The sequence below is a fragment of the Leucopleurus acutus genome (genome assembly GCF_964270905.1).
Source record: "Leucopleurus acutus genome assembly, chromosome: 6".
NCBI classification, from domain to species: domain Eukaryota; kingdom Metazoa; phylum Chordata; class Mammalia; order Artiodactyla; family Delphinidae; genus Leucopleurus; species Leucopleurus acutus.
The window spans coordinates 19,012,193-19,033,108 of NC_139149.1; the positions used below are offsets into that span (position 1 = coordinate 19,012,193).

Sequence of the window (20,916 nt, forward strand, 5' to 3'; positions counted from 1 at the left end):
AAATCATCATAGGAAAGTAACCATAGTAACCATAGGAAGTAACCATAGTAACCATAGGAAGTAACCATAGTAACCATAGGAAGGAGGAGGTGGAGAAGCCTAATGGAATCACGATGGTGGAGGCCATACTGGAAATATCTAGAGCTCAGGTGGGAGATTTTGGTTGCCAACACAGTTGCTGGGGAAAAGGGAAGGAAAGCTGTGACAGACGGCATTGTTGAAGGAGGGATTAAGGCGGAAACCAAAGGCAGCTGAGAGAACTCAGGATGTAAAGGATGAAAATGTCTCTGGCGAGCACAAGCAAGTCAGGAGACACTCAGAGATCCCTCCGGGCCCTCCCTTTTCCCATCTGATGGGGAAAGAGTCAGGGATGGGACAGAATGAGGAGAGCAGGGCAGAAGCTGAGAGGGTCTCTCCGTGGGGTCCTGAGGGTTGCAGCCCGATGGGACATGCAGAGCTTCAAAGGTTTTTGCCAGCTAGATCTGCTTCAATATGCAGGGGAAGGAGAAACTTCGGTCTGAACAACACAGCTCAACCCATCTGTTTCTGCAGAATGCATCTTAGCTCCTATCTATATGCCCGCAGAATATCACCCTGGAAGTGGAATCTATTATCCTTGTAAATACAAATTCACTAATGGGTGTGGCTTATTGTGAAGCAAGGCACGTGCCCCACTGCCTCTGCCTGTTGCTACTCCAAAGCTTCTGTCATCCTGGGACACTTCACTCAACTCAGCAAGGTTCCCATGCTTGACGCGAAGACTGTCCTGCGTCAGGGATCCCCGTGCAGTGAAGGAAGCGGAAGGGGGTCTGTGGATGTCACTCTTAGGTGTTGCTTTCTCCTACAGAGGTTAGTGCACAATGGGAATTTCTCCGTGCAGAGCGGATTGTCTTTCTGCCTGGCAGTTTCATTACAACATTCCATACAAGTTATATCTGTACATGATGACCTGGCACAAATTCAGCACAGCAGTCCACCTATTGTGGAGTCCCGGACAGGCTAGTTTGGGTGAAAGAAGGCCATTTAACCTGGGTCCCCTAGCAGCCCAGTCTTCTTGCAGGGCACAGCCACATGGAAATGGTAAGGCCCATTAATTGTCATCCATGATTCTGGCCACTCAGCACAATCACCTACATGGGAAGCAACTCCCCCTGATTTCAGCAGGAGCGTCTCTAACCTCTGAAGCCACTGTTTTTGGCTTGCAAGGAGGTTTGCTCTGAAACACAAATTCTCTTTAATAGGGAGCCATTACTGTGTAATGAATGAACATGCCATGAGCTGGCATGCAGAGCCCTCGGGCCCTGTTCTCATGCACAGGTCTCTGGAATCTTCACGCCTACAGGGGAGAGGGGAGCACATCTGCAGAGGGCACACAGCTCCATGAAAGTTCACTTCTTACAGATGTGTGAATGAGTTCTGCTTTCAGATCCAGTTGAAGTCAAACTATCTTGCTTTGTTTGCTCGCATGAAACTGGACTGCTCAACCAGAAGGCTTTTAATAACTGGGGCTTCAGCAGACCTGCCCACCCCACCGTTTTACATCAATGGTGATGACATGTGCTGCCTGGTGTTCGGATCCTGGCGTCTGCAGTTTCCCTGCCCCTGCCCAGCTTCTAGGATGCTAAGTTTTCAGCTCTGTTTTCCTTGGCCTGGATAAAGCAAAGTGAAATCTTTAGCCACCTGGACAGATGACAGCAGTTTGACATCCTCTAACTAGCTGATAGTCTAATCATCCTGTGAAAATTGAATTACATGTAATTTCATTAGAACTAAGAGGGCATGTGTGTGTGTGTGTGTGTGTCTCTGTATTATAAGGAACTGGCTCATGTAATCATGGAGGCTGGCAAGTCCCAAGATCTTCAGGGTGACTCAACAAGCTGGAGACCCAGGACAGCCCAAGGCTTAGCTCTCGTCTTGAGTCCTGAGTCCTGAGAACCAGGTGGACTGACAGTGTAGTTCCGGTCTGAAGGCCGGCAGGCTCGAGACCCAGGAGAAGTCACCAGTTCAGCGCTAGTCTGAAGGCAGGATGGCTGACCTCCCAGCTCAAAGGCAGTCAGGCAGGAAGACGAATTCTCTTCCTTGGGGGAGAGTCAGGCTTTTTGTTCTATTTGGGCCTTCAACGAATTGGAAGAAGCCCACTGCCTTTAGGAGGGCAATCTGCTTTATTCAGTTTGCTGATCTAAATGTTAATCTCATCCAGAAACACCCACACAGAAATATCTAGAATAATGTTTGATTAAAGATCGGGGCACCCTGTGGCCCAGTCAAGTTGCCATATAAAATTAACCATCACGGTAATTTAGGAGTCATCGTTTGTGACACACAGCAATGATTAAAGAGACAAAATGGTGGGGGGGATTTTCTAATTAAAACATAATTTTTATGCCCCCGTCAGAGAAACACATGCAACACGGCCTATTGAAATGAGCTCAGCGGAAACCTTCCTGCTAATTCCTCCTTGCCTCCACTCCCACCCCACAGCTTTAAAAAGACACCGTTATTACTTAGGAATGAGTTCATTGTTTAAACCTACCCTCCCCGTATTTTTCTGATGTAGACTCCTCAAACCTTGTGGCAATCAACTGAGAATAATTCTCTCTTCTTCCTGGATGAGGCGAAGGAAGCACAGGGGGAAGAAACAGCTTGTCCAGCACGCTGATACTTGGAAAACAAATGTAGCTGCACTTTAAGAACTCAGGATGGTAGTTTTTCGCCCGTTTTCTATGAGTATGCTGGCACTTTCACAGGTAGAAAATGATGGCTATCTTAGTTATTAAAGAGCTGGCTCAGATACAGATAGCAAGCGCAGGGTTTGAAGGGATATTATTTTTAAAGGGAGGAACTTCAAGGGCTGCCCCCTCAGCAAGGTAGCTCACTTTTCGGGAGACTTGGGGCTGACCTGTGATACCAGGAGCTTCTTTGGCAATTGGGTAGCGTGCTGGCCACTGCGGTGGTCCGTCCACCTTCCTGGGGCCTTACAACTTGAGTGTGCCCCTGCTGAAATTCCAGTTGCCAGTAACTGCACCTCTTTGCCCGAAGCTAACAGGCCCAGAAGTAGCCGTCAACTTATCAGTGATGGAAGGTGGTGATGAATATCCAGGTCCCTCACTCCTCAGACGGGAAGACTCTCAGACTTGGGTTCTATACCCTAGAGTTTCTCTGAGATTAAACTTCTGTCACACACACACTCAGGGCCGGTAGCACGTATGTGTGACCTGTATGGTCACACATACATGCTTGTACTCTGCTGTCGCCATCTTGAAATTCTTAATAACTTTTGAACAAGGGGCCCGGATTTTATTTTGCACTGGGCTATGAGAAGTGTGCAGCCAGTTCTGGTGGTAGCTGGCAGAACACACCTTTCATCGGCTGGGTTCCCTTCTCTGTCTGACTTCTCCTCTTGGTCTCTCCTGTACTTCCTGATAATTTACTTGTCCTTGGATCCTTTTCACAGGGTCTACTTCTGGGAGACCCAAACTAGACTGTTGCAAATGTCATGATAATCCTTTAGAACACTGTAAAGAATTAATGAAAGCCATCCTCCTATTTTATTAAAATAAAACAATAATGCATGTGGGTTTAATCGTCACTGAAGATAAAATCACAGTTATATCATCTGTCAATGCCATAACATATTGTAATATCTAAGACGTTTTATTAGGAAGTAATCCCCAGCTGAGCTTCCCAACTTCTCTGCATCCCAGACCAAGTGCCCAGGTGAATCCAACACGCAAATATCTCCCTGAAGAAGCAGCGTAATAAACAGCAGCGGAGTTGACATTTAAACAATAGCTCTGCATGCCATCTGTTTTAAAGAAATTATTTGTCTTTGCCAACATGTCAAGAAAAATAAGTTCACATAATTTAGGAGCTACTAAGGCATGAAAGTCCTTGATTATCTACAACGACAGGATTATCTAGAGCCATCACATTTCTTTACCAACAAGATTTTTTAAAAAACGGGTCAGAGAAATTGACCTTTTTGTAGAGTCCAATAATGAGGCAAGATATTAGAGTAATCCAATCTCAAACCAAAGTTTGAGGAAAAGACGTAAACAAGGACACTGGTTCAGAATCAGATCAGCTCATCAAATCGAGCCCATGTATTCTCCATTTTGATGTCCCTACGGTCCGGCACAATGCCTGGAATGGAGTCGATGCCTAATAAATACTTAGTAACTGACTGAACTTGGGTGTGGCTGTGCCTTGAGGCTTGAGTACCAGGAAAGGAAACCTACCTATGAAGAAGCTATACGTTTTCCCCTTAGTCCTTTCTTACAGACTGGAATTTACCACATGGGTGTAACACGAGTGCAGAGAGCCGTGTGGGAGGGAGACAATGGAAGGCAGTGGGTCGGCAGCAGGTGCGGGTGGGATGCTGCACGAGATGGCAGCTGTGGTTCAGGTCCATTTGCAGTAGGTGAGGGATGCAATATTTGAGAACGGGCTGGAGAACCAGAAGGCCGCCTTAGGCCTTTCTCTCCACGTGTGAGACTTATGGCCGGGAGCTTCTAAGACCAAATCCATCCATCCGTAAGGCATGTTGGTCTTCGACAGGAATCCTGTCATCCCCTTGCCGTGGATTATGGACATAAAACCTCACTGCGCTTCACTTTCCTCATCAGTCAGAAAGATGACATCGAGGTTACCTGCAATCTGCATCAGTGGACTGAGATGCTGACTCCACTTCACTCACCTTTCCCTGGTACACAAGCTTCTGTGCAGTTTGATTGTTAAATGCAGCTCTCCCCAGAAAGGTAAAGCTTTTTAGGCTGCTCACGGGATAGATGATCAGGACAAAAGAGGTTATAGAAACATTTTACTTTGAAACATTTTAAAATTCAAGATTTTGTCCTGACCAATTTCTGAACATGATGTTTCTTTCTGCTTAAGTTATATCAAAATACTTTTACGTGGTTTATAGCAGTATTACTTACAATAGCCAAGATACGGAAGCAACCTAAGTGTCCATCAGCAGATGAATGGATAAAGAAGATGTATAATGTAATGCTACTCGGCCATAAAAAGAATGAAATCTTGCCATCTGCAACAACACGGATGGACCCGGAGGGTATTAGGTTTAGTGAAGTAAGTCAGATGGAGAAAGACAAATACTGTATGTTTTCACTTATACGTGTAATCCAAATAATATCAATGAAACAAACGAATGACTATAACAAAACAGAAACAGACCAACAGATACAGAGAACAAACTAGTGGTTACCAGTGGAGAGACGGGTGGGAGGAGGTACAAGATAGGGGTAGGGGATTAAGAGGTATGAACTACTAGGTGTAAAATAAACGAGATACAAGGATGTAATGTACACCACAGGGTGTATAACCAATATTTTATAATAACTTCATATGGAGGATAAGCTATAAGAATAGTGAACCACTAGGTTGTACACTTAAAACTAATATAACATTCTAAATCAACTATACTTCAATGAAAAAAATACTTTTCTGTGAAAATTCCTTTTTCCCTCTTGCGTACGACCTTTCTAGACAAAAAAAAAAAAAAAAAAAAAAAGCCTGGGTGAGCATTTAGGAATGAAAAAAATGTAAAGTTTTGATTACTGACTGAAACACAGTGATTTTGTGTCAATGGGAGAAATCAAAGCCCTGGCACCTGGGGAGGCACGGGGTGGTAGACGTGGAAAAGGAATTAATAATCTTTGTTTCTCAGAACTGTTCCTGGAAGCTTTCCCCTCTTCCTGAATGAAAGGTCCTCCTGCTACCTTTCCAGGATGCTGTGAGGGCCTTGAATTCAAACGGATGGCCGAGCCCAAGATCACCCCTGATAGCACCAACTATGAAAGGGCGAAGGTGGCCCAGCTCCTGTGCTTTCCACACAGAACACTTACGAATGTCACCCACACCCATGTCACTGAGGGGCTGATGTCACGGATGAGCAGAGCTGTGTGGAACTGGCTGCAATGCCTCTGAAACCAGAGACCGAACCGAATTCTTCCAGACCAGATTGGGGATCCTAGGGATGGAAACCCTGTCAGGGGAAGCCACCTCGGGGGCCTGCTAACCTGTACCATCTGACTAACAAATACCCTGTTGGAGGGCCTTAAGGATAGTAGACGCTTTGTTTCCAGAAGCACCAAGTACTGTGCGCGGGAACGCCCTTCGCGGGTGCCTTATCAGTGACTATCATGCCTGCCTCAGCCCCGGACAGAGGCATTCATGTCAAATTCAGCTTAGTTCAGAGGCCCCAAAGGGAAGAGCTCAACACTGCAGTTTGGTCTCACCCTGCTGTATGCAGTCCTGCAGGTAATTTTGCCATAACGATGCTTTGGACAGGGCCAAGGTGATGGATTGTGTAGGGAAGAGTTTTCACAGCGGGCCTGAGAGTGCGGACGCTTAGAAAGGCCCTCTTGCAAGGTGGGCCCTTTACTGGCACCTGGGAACCTGAATTTCGAGAGGGTTCCCACCACCTTAACTGATAAGAGTTACTACGCCTGAATGGTTTGTGCAAACAACAAGTGTGGTTTATGCTGAACAATGGCTTCCCTTCTGGGGAACTGGGAATTTTGAAGGCGTGAGGCAAGATGGTGACTGTAAAAATCCTGGGCTCTGAGTCGCTCACGAGCTCAGGCAGTTAGCATTTCACATGTGTTGTCATCGCTTGTCACTGGGGGAGTTTAGCGTGTCCTATGTGACTTTCCTGGAAGAGGACCCTGGGCCCAGTTACCTCCCGATGCTGCCCCACGGGCCATTTCCCTTTGCTGGTTTTGCTGGGTAACCTTTCACTGCAATAACTCACAGCTATGAGTACAACTAGAAAAAAGAAAGAAAGAAAGGAAGGAAGGCAGGAAGGGAGGGAGGAAGGAAAGAAAGAAAGCTAGCTGATATCCATACTATCTATACTTTATCCATATCCTTTTTAATAACAACAAAGAAGGCCAAAATGGAGCTCTTGCTAACTCCTGGCATGGTGTCAAGCACTCGTATGCAAAAAACTCAAACCTCCCAACAATATTTCAAAGTAGGTCTTGTTATGATCTCCATTTGGCACACGAGGGAAGGAGAGAGACAGAGGTTCAGGAACTTGCTCCAGGTCACAGCATCTGTTAGGTGGCAAAGGGGGGACAGGAAGTCGGCTTATGTGACTGCAAACCCCAGGCGGGGAGACTCTGTTGAGGGGATCAATGAAGCACTCTCAAAAATGCAAAACTCTAGGCAAATGCACGGTGGTGACATTACTGTTATGAACGAGGTCTAAGTCCTGCCCAGAAATCACTGGATAAGATTTGCAACTTTCCGAGTTTACTCAGGTCCTGGGATTGAAACCCCTGTCTTCCCACAGATACACAGGAGCTGGGAACTTGACACGGAAGTGTATTTGCAAGTTCAGATATACCCTCCTCCCTCAAAGAGTGTTAGAACTTCGGGCCAGAAAAAAACATAAGAGGGCATCTGGAATAAGTCCTTCATCTGATAACTGAGGAAACAGAGAGATGCAGCAGTTTGCACTAAGCTGCGGAACGGACTCTGGACCCCAGCCCATTCGTTTCCTTAGTGCACTGCTTCCCCCTTAGCATATTTCTCTTTTTAAAAGTGGATTCAACCGTAACCCAGCATCCGAGAGGTACGTTCATTTCTAAAAGTATGAATTACACAGGAGAGAGACCTGCTTGAAAGGAGAACTATGCACACATACTTTTGACATCCTGGAAACATTCTGATGACTGGGTTAATGGCGAGGGGAAATGACAGCTTTGCAAATGCAATCCGCTCATTTGAAAGCAGGGCAGCCGTTGCCCACTCCAAACGTGTTCTCACGCACACCGGATTCCTTCCGAGCAGGCTCCGAAGGCAAAGCACACCGCTGGGTTTCAAATGGGCAGAAAGTCACCTTAACGCATATTTCCCCTCCTGGGAGTCGACACAATCGAGTTACAGGCAGAGACTGTTTATCACAATGGCATGAAAGTCTCTCTTCAAATTCCTCTTGCTTTTATAATCAAACAATAACATCTCCAGAGTATAGGTTTTAGCTACATAAGAAACATATTGGAAATTGATTCAATGTTCCTGGCTTGGCTGTGACAATGTTTCATAACCTGGTAACCTCTCAGCTTATTCTTCCCCTTTCCTGAAAAGCTTTTTGCGGCACCAGGGTGGCAAGGCAAAGTAAAGCAAACATCCTCCTTTTATCTGATCCTGCACAAAATGAGAGGAGCAGGCACTGTACCGCTGATAAGAAGATTCGCTAAATGACTCTTCTGGAATTCTATCAATGGGCTGATGAAAGAAATTAAGACTGACATTGATAGGCCATTTTCTCAGGCACAACCATTTTCAAAAATGAAGGTGTTTCTTTCGAAGCAGTTAAGCCCCAGTTGCATGTCTGTGACTCATTAAAAAGTGCCCAGATCAGCCCCGTCTTGTTAACAGGTTTACTGCAATGCTTTACTTTCTTTATATCCATTTTCTTTTTCTCTAGCATGTTTCTTGAATAAGGATTCATTCGAGTCAAGAGCATCCTGTTCCCAAGATCACCATTCCCCCTTTTATTCCCCCTCAGGTGCATGTTTCATTACACAACTCAATTTTTGTTACCACAATCTCCCATAGCCCTTACCCGATCTGGCGCTTTACACCTGTCTCACGCTAAAGTGTTTACTTGAATGTGCCAGACTTAATGGACACACCATGGGGAATCCCAGTGGACTGAGTGCGCAGATCACCTTAACTGAGACTTTTTTCATTAAGTATATGTGATTGAGTTCTTACAGTCAGGACAGCGCATTCCTTCCAAGCTTGGTTACGGGCTTCTGAAAAGCTACAGACTCCTGTCCGGCAATTTTTTTTTTTTTTTTTTAAATCACTGCTGCTTCTCTGTTACTAATTTTTTATTACCTTCAGGATTAAGAAGAACTGCTGGTGGGCTTCCCTGGTGGCGCAGTGGCTGAGAGTCCGCCTGCCGATGCAGGGGACACGGGTTTGTGACCCGGTCCGGGAGGATCCCACATGCCGTGGAGCGGCTGGGCCCGTGAGCCATGGCTGCTGAGCCTGCGCGTCCGGAGCCTGTGCTCCGCAATGGGAGAGGCCACAACAGTGAGAGGCCCACATACCGCAAAAAAAAAAAAAAAAAGAACTGCCGGTTTTAGCAGTACTTAAGTCACAGACAGTTCAACCTATCTGTAATGTCTGATCAACCTGGAATTATCTGTGGTAACCTGGACAACAAAGAGATTACAATTCAAGAGCTCCCCACAACCTCTGTTTCTAACTTACTCCTCTGACACCCGATGGGCTTCAGGATGGATGATGTAACTTTATATCTGTAGTCAGGACGCGTCCCTTTCCTGCTCTTTGTTCTTTTGGCTGACCTCGCTTCTGGAGATGCTAATGAGCTAGTCCGAGGGCAGACAGGAAGAGGACGGGAGGTGGCGGGTAGATGGCATAGATCAGCCAAGCAAACGGAAGGCCCATTCAGCCCACGCACATGTTTTGTTCCGGATGGTACTTTAGTTTTTATCTTTTTAAAGCAAATGTGAAATATACTACGAGCACAAGTGCATACAACAAATAGTTACACTTAAATCATCATGATCATAAAAGGATACCTACAACCCCCCTTAACAACTCAGTGTTTTTTTCTTTTTAGGCACAATCTTTAATATTTATTTTATTTTTTAAAAAGGTATTATAGAAGATTGCAGAATTAAAGAGACACAAAACAGCATATATTGAAAATACTCTCATTCTTGTGTCCTTTACACTCAGGTCTGCTCTCCTGAGGCAACCAATAGTACTGGTCTCTTGTGTTTCAGTTCTATTCATGCCAACAATTGTGTGTGTGTGTGCGCTTGTGTGTGTGTGTGCGTGTATGATCATATTTACACTTGCATTTAAATTTTTACTATATATGTATGTGTGTTATAGTCCTTTCTCCCTTTTAAAAAAATCAAGCATACTATAGGTACTATTATGCTCCTGGCTTTTCTCATTTAATAATATACCTCAGAAATTGTTTCTTATCAGTAAAGATCTTCCTTATTTCTTTTTTACAGCTGTATAATATTCCATTTTTGGAATTCATTTGACTAGTACCCTATTAATGGACATTTGGTTCACTTGTGATTTTTTCCTATTACTATAAACAATGCTTTGGGGCATGCATTATTTTTCATATGTGCAAGTACGTCTACAGGATAAATTATTTGATTGGAATTGCTATTTAATAGCATTAAGTATGTGTGACTTTTATTAGATATTGCCAAATTCTCATCCATAGAGGTTGTACTAGTACCCTCTCACCTAAGCATGTAACAGTGCCTCTTTCCTCACATCCTTGCCAACAAAGTTTATCTTAAAACATTTTTTTTTTTTTTTTTTTTGTGGTACGCGGGCCTCTCACTGTTGTGGCCTCTCCCGTTGCGGAGCACAGGCTCCGGACGCGCAGGCCGAGCGGCCACGGCTCACGGGCCCAGCCGCTCCGCGGCATGTGGGATCCTCCCGGACCGGGGCACGAACCTGTGTCCCCTGCATTGGCAGGCGGACTCTCAACCACTGCGCCACCAGGGAAGCCCTGTCTTAAAACTTTTTAAGCTTTTCCAATGTGATAGATAAAAAACGGGATCTAAGTGTCATTTTTAATGTGGGTTTCTTTGATCACGAATGCATCACTTTTATTACGAATCTGTCTTTCTGACCCTGTTTCTGTAGAAATGTCTTTTTCTCGGGCCCTCTTCTGCTTCTTCCTTCTACTCTTAAGGACCCTTGTGATGCGTTGGGTCCACCCCAATTCTGAGGTCAACAACTCAGTGTTTTTAAGCCACTCTTGCACCCCTTCCACTAGATCCTTCTCTCACTACTTCCCCTCCATAAGGTAACCCATTGTTGGATTTCATGCTACTCATTCATTTGCTGTGGTTTTTAAATTTGTTTTTGTAGTAAAAAAAAAAAACGTAACACTGGATTACATTCATGTATAGGCACATGTGCAGAGGTGTACCGGTTTATGATGTAAAAAGTTACTACTGTGGATACTAGTCAAAAAAGTTTGAAAGGCCTGGCTCTAGAAAAACCCTTGGCAACTATATCAGGGAATATATACCACCATGGTGACCCTAGCAACACTGTCATAATTGCAAAAAATGGAAAACAACCCAAATATTTATCCACAGTAGAAAGGATAAATAAAATTCGGACTTTTTCTGCTCTGGAAGACCATACAGCAGTGAAAATTAATGAACTACAACTGCAGGGACCATCGTTGATTCAGCGCAAAAACAACGTTGACTGAAATAAAGCCAGTTGTAGTAGAATATTTACAGTATGATGCTATTTGTATAATAAGCAAAACTAAACAATAGTGTGGTAAGACTATATAAATAAGAGTACTATGTGCAGACTATAAAACTATACATATGTGCACACACACATCTATGTACACACACGTATACACACATACATATATACCATGAATTCTTTATCCGTCATCTATCAACAGACCAGTATCTTGGCTACTGTGAATAATGGTGCAGCTAACTCTTTGAGACAGTGATTTTATTTCCAAATAGAACTATCATGCAGTCTAGCAATCCCACTTCTGGATATATATCGGAAGGGACAAAACTCACTATCCTTAAGTGTGTATTTCCTTTTATTTACCTTGCTTGGAACTCATTTGGCTTCCTGAATCTGGGGGTTGGTAACTTTCTTCAATTCTACAAAATTCTCAGCCACTAACACTTTTAAAATTGTGTCTTTCCTGTTCATTCCATTCTCTGCTTCAGGAGCTACAATTAGATGCATGTGGATTTCACCACCTTTGACTTAATTTAACCTCTCTTTCATATGATCCATGTTCTTGGCCCTCTGTGACACATTTTTGTGTACTTTTTCAATTCTATCTTCTAGTTCAGTAATTCTCTCTTCAGTGATGATAAATGCTATTCTGACAACATTTAATTTTTCTGAAGTTCTCTTGTGTCCTTTTCTGAAATCTGACTGCTCATCTGTTTGTTCGTTAACTTTCATTTCCATTTTTGTTTAAATGCATTAAATATCTTTGGTTTATATCCTCTATTGGATAATTTCCAATTCCGCGGTCTTTGCAGGCCTCATGCTATAGCTCTGGTTTGTTTTTGTTTTTGTTTTTTTCCTGATACTGACTGATGAAGTCATCTTTTCCCCTCATGTCTTTAGTGGTGTTCTATTCTGAGTTAATTTTCCTTAGAACTTTATCTGTATGCAAATTTTAGAGTGGGTGCAAGAGAGGATTTGAGTTGGGTTCTGCCAGATTCCTGAGAGTACTACCACCCTGAATCTGTGTTTTCTTTTTAAACTTTTCATTATGATAAATTTCCAATATTCTCAAACAGTGTAATGTATCCTCATATACCCACTGCCCAGCTTTAAAATATTAATATTCTGCCATTCTTGTTTCATCTATTCCCTCTCCCAGTTCTTCTCTGGAATATTTAAACTCACACCTCGGACCATTTAAAATTGTCAAGCTTGGACTTCCCTGGTGGCGCAGTGATTAAGAATCCACCTGCCAATGCAGCGGTTCAAGCCCTGGTCCGGAAAGATCCCACATGATGTGGAGCAACTAAGCCCATGCGCCACAACTACTGAGCCTGCGAGCCACAACTACTGAGCCTGCCAGCCACAACTACTGAGCCCGCGAGTCACAACTACTGAGCCCACGTGCCACAACTACTGAAGCTGGCGCGCCTAGAGCCCGTGCTCTGCAACAAGAGAAGCCACCACAATGAGAAGCCTGTGCACTGCAATGAAGAGTAGCCCCCGCTTACCGCAACTAGAGACAGCCCACGCGCAGCAACCAACACCCAATGCAGCCAAAAATTTCAAAATATAAATAAATAAAATTTTAAAAAACGTTTGTCAAGCTGGGGGGCTCAGGGGACACAAAGAGAGGCTGAATTAATTCCCTGACCCACATGAGTGTGAGCTAATGACTCAGAATCTTCAGAGGAGACATGTTTTTCCTTCTCTTTTTTTTTCTCCCCGCTAGAGTTGAGACAGAGTTGAGGCTGAGTCAGGAGCTTATTCCCACTGTCTTCCTCCGTGGGGTACGTTTGTCACCACTGCTCTTGGGAATTCAGCTTTATGCTGGATGGGGAAGGGGTGTTTTTGATGTAACATTTCACCCTGCTCAGGCCCTAGGCTTTCATTAGGCCAACAGTTTAGCTCCTTAACACCAGGCTCCAGGTAGAGTGACCAACTGTTCCAGTTTGTCCAGGTTCTGAGGGGTTTCCTGGGATGAGGGACTTTCAGTGCTAAAACCAAGAAAGTCAAAGTCAAACTAGAACAGTTGGTCATCCTAGCTCGAGGTCACCAGAGACCAGTACGTACCCCTTGGGCAAGGGGTACTCTCTCCCCTCTGCATTCAAACTTTCTTGCTGTCCCCAGCCTCTGATCAATTTTTTGCCTGAAGCTCAACCATGCATTTAAGAAAATACGTATATTTTTATATCATATTCTATGCTCTTAGGTGTGGCATCCTGTGAAAGGATTTTGAAATCCTAATTCGAAATACTGCCAGATAAAAGGAAGTCTCTGAAGATTTACTTTTTTGAAAACTAGGCCCAGATTTTTAAAAGTGTCATATGTTACATAAAAATCTAGACTTTTGGCTTCTGGTGAGAAATGGAAAGACGTGGCTACTTAGGGCCAGCCTTCTTCTATGGTGACAACTGGAACTGGCAAGCAGCTGCTCCCCTAGAATGGGCTGTGTTCTCTCCACGTCTCAAGACTCCCATCATTCATACAGTGTACGCCTGTGAATGTCAAGTCCAGCCCATCTCACTCACTGACCCAGGGGCTTGGTTGAGTTTGCAACCCCTGACCAAGCCATCTACTGAAGGGATCCTTGGTCTCTGACGCCTGCAAGGTGACCCAAAGAAGTACCTAGTCATCATTTAGCATCCGTGGGGGTTTATTGAACTTGACCTCACAGCTGTGGATAAGCACTGGACGGTGGCTCCACTCTATACCAGCCACAGTGCTGAGCAACACCCACAACCTTTCAGGACGTACATTTCCTCATCTGCAAAAGGGTGACCACAGTCCTTAGTCTGCAGGGCTGACGGGAGGATAAAACAAGGCAACATACCTACCAGCGCTTTGGCCAGTGCCTAGCATATAGAAAGCTCTTGATAAAGAGTGAGTATTGGTATAATACAGGACGTCGTCTTCTTTCAGAACTTGCTGTCACGTTGGCAGCTTTCTGGTTCAGAGGCTGAGGCGCTCTGTTGTCTGACTTTGTTTTGACCTCCACCTCTTCCTTCCTTTGCCGTAAGTCACACACACAGTCTTATATTTACTGTAAGTGGATTAATTATCTTTTAAGAAATTGAGGGAACTATACAAAATGAGGTCTCTCTACAGCTATTTCAGATTCTCCGACCATGTACTTTAGAGCAATAGGCCTTGGGAAAACGTGGGGGGAAAAAAGACAAAGCTTATTTAACATAGCCACTTACCACCTGTTCAGGGGGCCCTTTCCCCTACTAGCACGTGGATTAATTAATGTCACCCCCTGGGGCTTCATGTCTGCCTCTGCCTGCGCAGCTGAGATCCCTGTCTGAAAAGCACCGCCCTTATAGGGTCTCGCTGGTGCTAATGTGAGAGACACACTGAGATTGTCTGTCAGTGACACTCAGTGAGTACCGTTCTCAAACACCAGCTGTATTATAACAAGAGACGTGAGCACTTGTACCCAAAGGAGTTACCCACGGGTAGGACATTTAGGTACACCCCGATAGATCTCCAGGAGAGTTCTTTTGGGGCAGGGAGCCCTTTGGCAACCCTGAAATAACCCATCCTTTCACACGAATACGTGACTCTACTCATCACGGCACACCACTTGTGAGGAAACAGTATGGTGACTAGTGCCTCTGGTTGGTCCAAGGCTAAAGGAGAGAAAATGAAAATATGGTTTTATTTTAAAAGTCTAAGCATGAGCATCATAGTGATTGGATGGCCACTTCTTAGCGTGTTGGTCTTTTCAAACAATCTTCCACTGTCTACGTATTGTCTCTAGGATTAAGTTCCAACACCTAAGCTTGGCTTTCAAGGTCTCCACAATCCGGTCCCATCCCACAAAACCCCTCTGTCTGTACCTCGTCCTCAAAGCTTACCCTCTGCTCTAGCCAGGCTGGTCCTCTGCTGACCCCCTTCCCTACAGTGTGCCGTATTCCTATCTCCAGGTCTCTGATTACGCTGCTTACCTTGAGTTGAAGGAAATCTGTGTCCCCTTTGCTGATGAAATCCTACCCCTTAGGAAAGTGGTTCCCAAACTTTGCTGCACATTGGAATCACCTGGGGATCTTTACAGACTACTAATGCGTGGCTCCACTCCCTAGACCTTGTGATTTAATTGTTATGGGCTGTGACCTGGGCATCAGCATTTTTAGAGCCTTCCCGGAGGATTCTGATGTGTTGCAGAGTTTGGGAGCCACTCGTATAAATGGAAAACACTCTTAAACTTCAGTATCTCGCTGTCTCACTCTTGCCTTTTCCTGTTCATGAACATCAACACTTCTGGATTCACCAAAGGTGGGCTCCACACCCTGCCCCGTGTACTCATATGTCTGAAGAGCATGCCTCTAACTTATCTGGGATTACACTGCATCAGAATTATTCGTTTGCTTCTCTGTTTCCCTACTGGACTGGAGTTCATAGAATACGTGTACTGTGTCTTATTCATCTCTGTATCTTTGGCTTCTAACACGGGGCATGGCTGGGAGAAGATGCTCCACATAGGCTTGTTGAACTAAAGAGAACTCAGCTCCTTGGTACAATCTACAGAGCAAATATTTTACAGGAGTCAAAAAGCCATACTTGCAACTCTCTAAGGCTACAATTCTCTATCTCTCTAGTAAAAAACAGAGAGAGGGAGTCACAGTCTATGATTCCCTATGCTGACAAATATGGAAATCTCCACCAAAGCCTCATCTCATGCCTGCCTCTGGTATTTAGAAGGAAGCACTCATAAGGAACAAGCTGACAGATGACGAAAACAGAGAACCAGCCGCAGGGGAGTGAGACACAAGAAGGATGACATGTAATGTTCCAAGCACAGGGCTTTGTACGTAGGAGATACTCAATGGATGGAAACTAATATTACTAGTTCCAGTCCTTGGTCAGAAAGAACCGCGTGGTCCTGTTTCCACGGGTCTACCTTCATGACAGGTGGGATTTATATTTCGGGCTGCCAGATGCCATGCCCCCCCTTTGAAGTTCAGCGCTTGTGGTTATAGATGGGTGAACTCAGTGCAGCCACGAAAGAAACTTCCTTGCCCAAGCTATTACCCTATAGTACCTCTCAGGTGTCATTTGTATACTTGGAAATGCAGAAATATTGTCACCCTGGGAAGTATTCATGCAGATCCAGATTATGGAAAACCACTCTATCTGATTCCTCATCCACAGGTATTATTATATAATCTAAGTGGTTTCCAGTTCAGAGCCAGTCTGTTACAAGTCACCAGAACATTCTCTATTGAATATCAGAGTCGTTACTGAGAACGCTTGTACTTCCCATTCCCATTTGTTTTGATGATCAGTAGCTCACTCTTTCCACAATTAAGCCACATATGTCAGCACGCTATTCAAAATGTGACCTTTGACGCAAATGGACTTCCACTCAAAAAGCTGTGAAAGCTGATTAGCTTTCTGAGATATTTTAAATTTTATTTTTACTATGAATGTCATTCACTGGGCTCTGGGCACACAAACTTGCCTTCGGTAACAACTCTTTAGATTTGGGGAAATACCATGCCTCCTTCACTTCACGAGAGTCTACCAAGCAGCCTTGTTTTCTTGGTTATCATTTAATTCAGCTTGATTTCTTCCTCAGACTCCTCAGAAGACATTTCTTCCTCTTTAAAGGAATTTCCAAATCCCCTGTCTCCTCTTAGGAGATTATTTTTGATGCTATCACTGGCTGATGTTTTTCATATGAGACAATGTCATTGGAATTCCTACTGACCATTTAATCCTATTAGATAATTAGTGTAATACACTGGGTGAATCTATTACAGTTAAATAGCAAGAAAGAACAATTGGTGTTGGTGATCATTTGTGTAGGCTAGCCTAGTCATTTGCTTGTTGCTTATTAACATGAAAGTCTGACATCTGTTAGGGCAATTTGAAAGAAAAGAATCTAGCTGCATTATTTAACTTATTTCATGAATCTTGAATTTCAATATAGAGCAGGTTTAGTTAACAGCATCCTGTCATGTCATCAACTCATACCATTCTGATGAAGCCAACACGATTATCCTTAACCACAGAAATGCAAACATTCAGATTCACAGATTTTTCTGATTGTTGGTCTTTGTCAAAGATACTAGCTGTTGTTCGGTTAGAAGAAGACCATATATATAGGTTTGCTCAGTTGCCGTGACTGGAAATATTCTATGGTTATAAATATTGGCAGGATATGTGATAACACTTAGTCTAGACAACATGAAGAACATTGGGATTCACGGGGTGCTAAAAAAATATCTTTTCAGTTATTTTTGTGCAATAAAGATAAATAGCCACTCGATTTGTTGAGTCTCACTCAGCCTTGAAATGGATGAACTTTTTAAAAGGCCTGTGGTAATAATGATTGGCTAACTCGGGGAACACTTTCAACCCTCTTCTCTCTGCTACCTCATGCAGTAGAGGCTGGGAAGCAACATACTGACTTTCCCAGCATCCCTTGCACCTAAGATTGGCTTTATGATCTGGTTCTCACTGATGACATGTAACGTGAAGTCTATGGTGCGGGGCGGTGATTCTGAAGGAATTTTTACTTTTCCTTGCCCTTTGTGTCCCAAAGGTAGCTGGGATGCCTAGTGTGGTGGGAATTAATTTGCAACCAGAAGTGACAAGCATGAGGACCAAAAAACAGGGTTTCGGATAGAATTGTTGAGCTGCTGCTTCTCTTTTATGTTTCCCTTCCTCCAGACTTTTAATTATATAAGATGACTCAATGACTTTATTCCTTAAGTCATGGCTGGTCAGTTTTGTTGTTGTTACTTGCTGCCAGGAGCAGCTTGTTCGGATAGGTCTCCACCAGTTTGAGGAGATGAGTCTACAATTATGTGAACAGAAACAGAGTCCAAATTTACTTCCTTGAGAGTAATCTAAGCCAGCACTTTCCAGCAGAACTTTGTATGATGATGGAAAAAGAGGCCATATAGAATATGTGGCCACTGAGTACTTAAAATGTGGCTAGTGCAATTGTGGAAGTGAATTTTTAATTTTCTGTAGTTTTCGTGAATTTAAATTGAACCTGAAATAACTACATGTGACTAATGGCTATCATGTCAAACAGTACAGATCTAAAGAATCGCTAGCCTATAAAAAAAATACGCAGATTACTATAGCTCTCTCTCGAAAATTCAGCCTCTAACTTTATGTATGTTATTGTACAAGCCCAAGAATACCTCATTATGGAAAGATGATGACTCAGTGGGGCTTTACATAGTGCCACGTTTGAAGCTTGCTGAACAATATTTAACTTGCGCATTAGCTAACTACACAGAACTGACACTAATTTAAGCATTTTACTGACAACTGTACAACTGACATTTTACTCTCAGTTATCACTGACAACTAACCGTACTGAAGGATGTCTTTCTGGAATAATACTCTCATTCAGACTCCACTCATCCAGCTATCTGTTAAGACTTTTGTATTCCCAATTACAACAGAAAAGAATAATAATGGTGTGCCAGTCTCATTAAGCTGTGAGGGTATGATAACTCTCTGAGATCAACTGTAAATTATAGTTGGGAGAAGGCAGCTGGGTAAGCTGGAAAAGCAGCTGCAAAACATACCAACATGGCTCTAGGAGTGGTGAGATACTGAGAGTTGGCAGCTAAAGGTACTCCAGGAAAAGGGCAGGAGCCGTGCAGACTGATTATACCAGCCACCAGAACGCTGGAGGGCCGTCATGCCCTAGAGGATGGTATTCAGTACTGTCTACTACACCCAAATGTGATTTGAAAATATGATTCTCTCATGCCTTGATGTTTTGTGTAAAACTAAATAATCAGCATGCTTACATTTCACAGCTATTTTTTAGAGCCCAAAGAAGAACTAATTTTGCAAGTGTCCACGGTGGCCCAGAGCTGTTAAAGTTATCACGTCTTCTATCTCCTGACAAGGACCACTGTCGCAGACAGCTCCTCTATTACCAGCTACTTCCTGACTGCTGGAAGCAGGTAAGCAAAATCCCTTTGTGTTAGAAACCTGAGTTCCTTCAACGTGGGCTCACGTAAAATTTTAGGACAGAGCTGACAAAGCAAAGGTATCTCTGAGAAAGGACTACCTATAATCAGGGTTCTAACAGAAACGATGAAGAAAGTGAGGAGGTGAATTTGGCAAGCCGTATATACTTAATCTGTTTAGTTCTATGTGTAAAACATATCCAATTTTAAAAATATTCAATATGAGAAAGCTACCACTCCACACTTCTAACCAATGGTAGGGCTTCCTGAGACAGTTACAGAAACTGGATCAATTCAACGTTGATTTTTTCTGCAGAGAGAAATTATTTACACTCAGTATCATTTTCGTTTCATATTGACAAGGACTCGCTTATCAGTTGGCATTGCGTTCCTTTGCAAATACCTACGTTTTCTTCATAGGTTCTGCTTTGACCCACTTATTTTATGGTGGCTTCCAATGCCTAAGAAGATAAAGGTTATCACGCATGAGAAGTTAAGACCCAGTCCTGGTAGAGGTGGGCATAAGACATGACCTTTAGGAACACACCGTGTCTGAAATAAGGTCGCATGTAGAAAACATCTCAGTGAAAGGCATATTGAGACATGAATTTTTACCTATGGTATGGCTCTGAAATGCAGAATCTGCAACTGTATCTTCTTCATCCTCTTGCAAGTGTTCATTTGCCTCTTTTATCTGCAGTAACAAGGAAACACTGTGAGTTCCTATGTGTTATATTAAATCGATTGTGTAATCCTCAGAATATTGGTACATTCTATAACAAACATGTGGGTGTGTATGTGTGAGTGTGTGTGTGTATATATATATACATACACATATTTTCTTCACTCCATTTTCCCCTACTCTATCACTTGGCTTTATTACAAGTTTTAATTATAAGAGCATATTTTCAGAAATATAACCCCAGCTCTGAAAGCAAGTTATAGGGTACCTGATTCTACATAAGATTTTCGAGATAACAGCTATAGTTCTTTTTAATACTTAATAAAGTCAGTAACACAGAGCTGCTGGGAAAAATTAAAGTCTAAGGAAACATAATTCTTCCAGGGACAGTGACTCCACCACAAGTTATTTTAATGAGAATAAAGAAATACACTTAGATCTGCTGACCTTCTCCTAGAGTATAACTCTCTAAGAAAATGTTATTTTGTTGTTGTTCTTTCCAGAATGAAATGTGAGGTGACCATGATGTGTGCTCAGTGAACTAGAAGGCTGATACATTTACCTAGATTTTTTTCAGGTCAGAAGCATCCGCCTTACATTTCAGCTGGGATATCCAGAGGCTGAATGCTGGAGTACCAAATGGAACTCCAGCAGGAATCTAATACAGTCACAGTATTTTACAAATGAGAATTCTGAGATCCAGCAAGTTTCCTTAAACATATGTAAATGCCAACACTAAACCCAGGCCCCCTACTTCCCAATCTAGTAGCAGTAGTAATAACAATATCATGAACAATATCAATAACAATAAAAACAGCCAACATTTAACTACTATGCAGCAGGAGCTGTTTTAAGCCCCTCACACCTATGCTCTCCTAACCTTGCAATGCTAGGAGCTAAGTGCTATCGTTAGCTCCGTTTTGGACATAAGGGGCCTTGAAGAAACAGACAAGATAAGCAATTGTCCAAGCGGTGGAACCAGGATTCAAACACAGCAAATCTGGTTTCAGTGTTGTGTTC

General features: G+C 43.3%; 1 protein-coding gene across 1 annotated transcript in view; it reads right to left on the reverse strand.

Moving 5' to 3' along the window:
• Positions 1–20,916, reverse strand: part of NCKAP5 (NCK associated protein 5) — a 971,312-nt gene that overhangs the window by 66,255 nt on the left and 884,141 nt on the right. Inside the window, exon 15 of the mRNA XM_082840997.1 lies at positions 19,830–19,908. Within this exon, the coding sequence (XP_082697123.1) occupies positions 19,830–19,908 (79 nt within the window). The remainder of the gene's footprint in view (positions 1–19,829; positions 19,909–20,916) is intronic.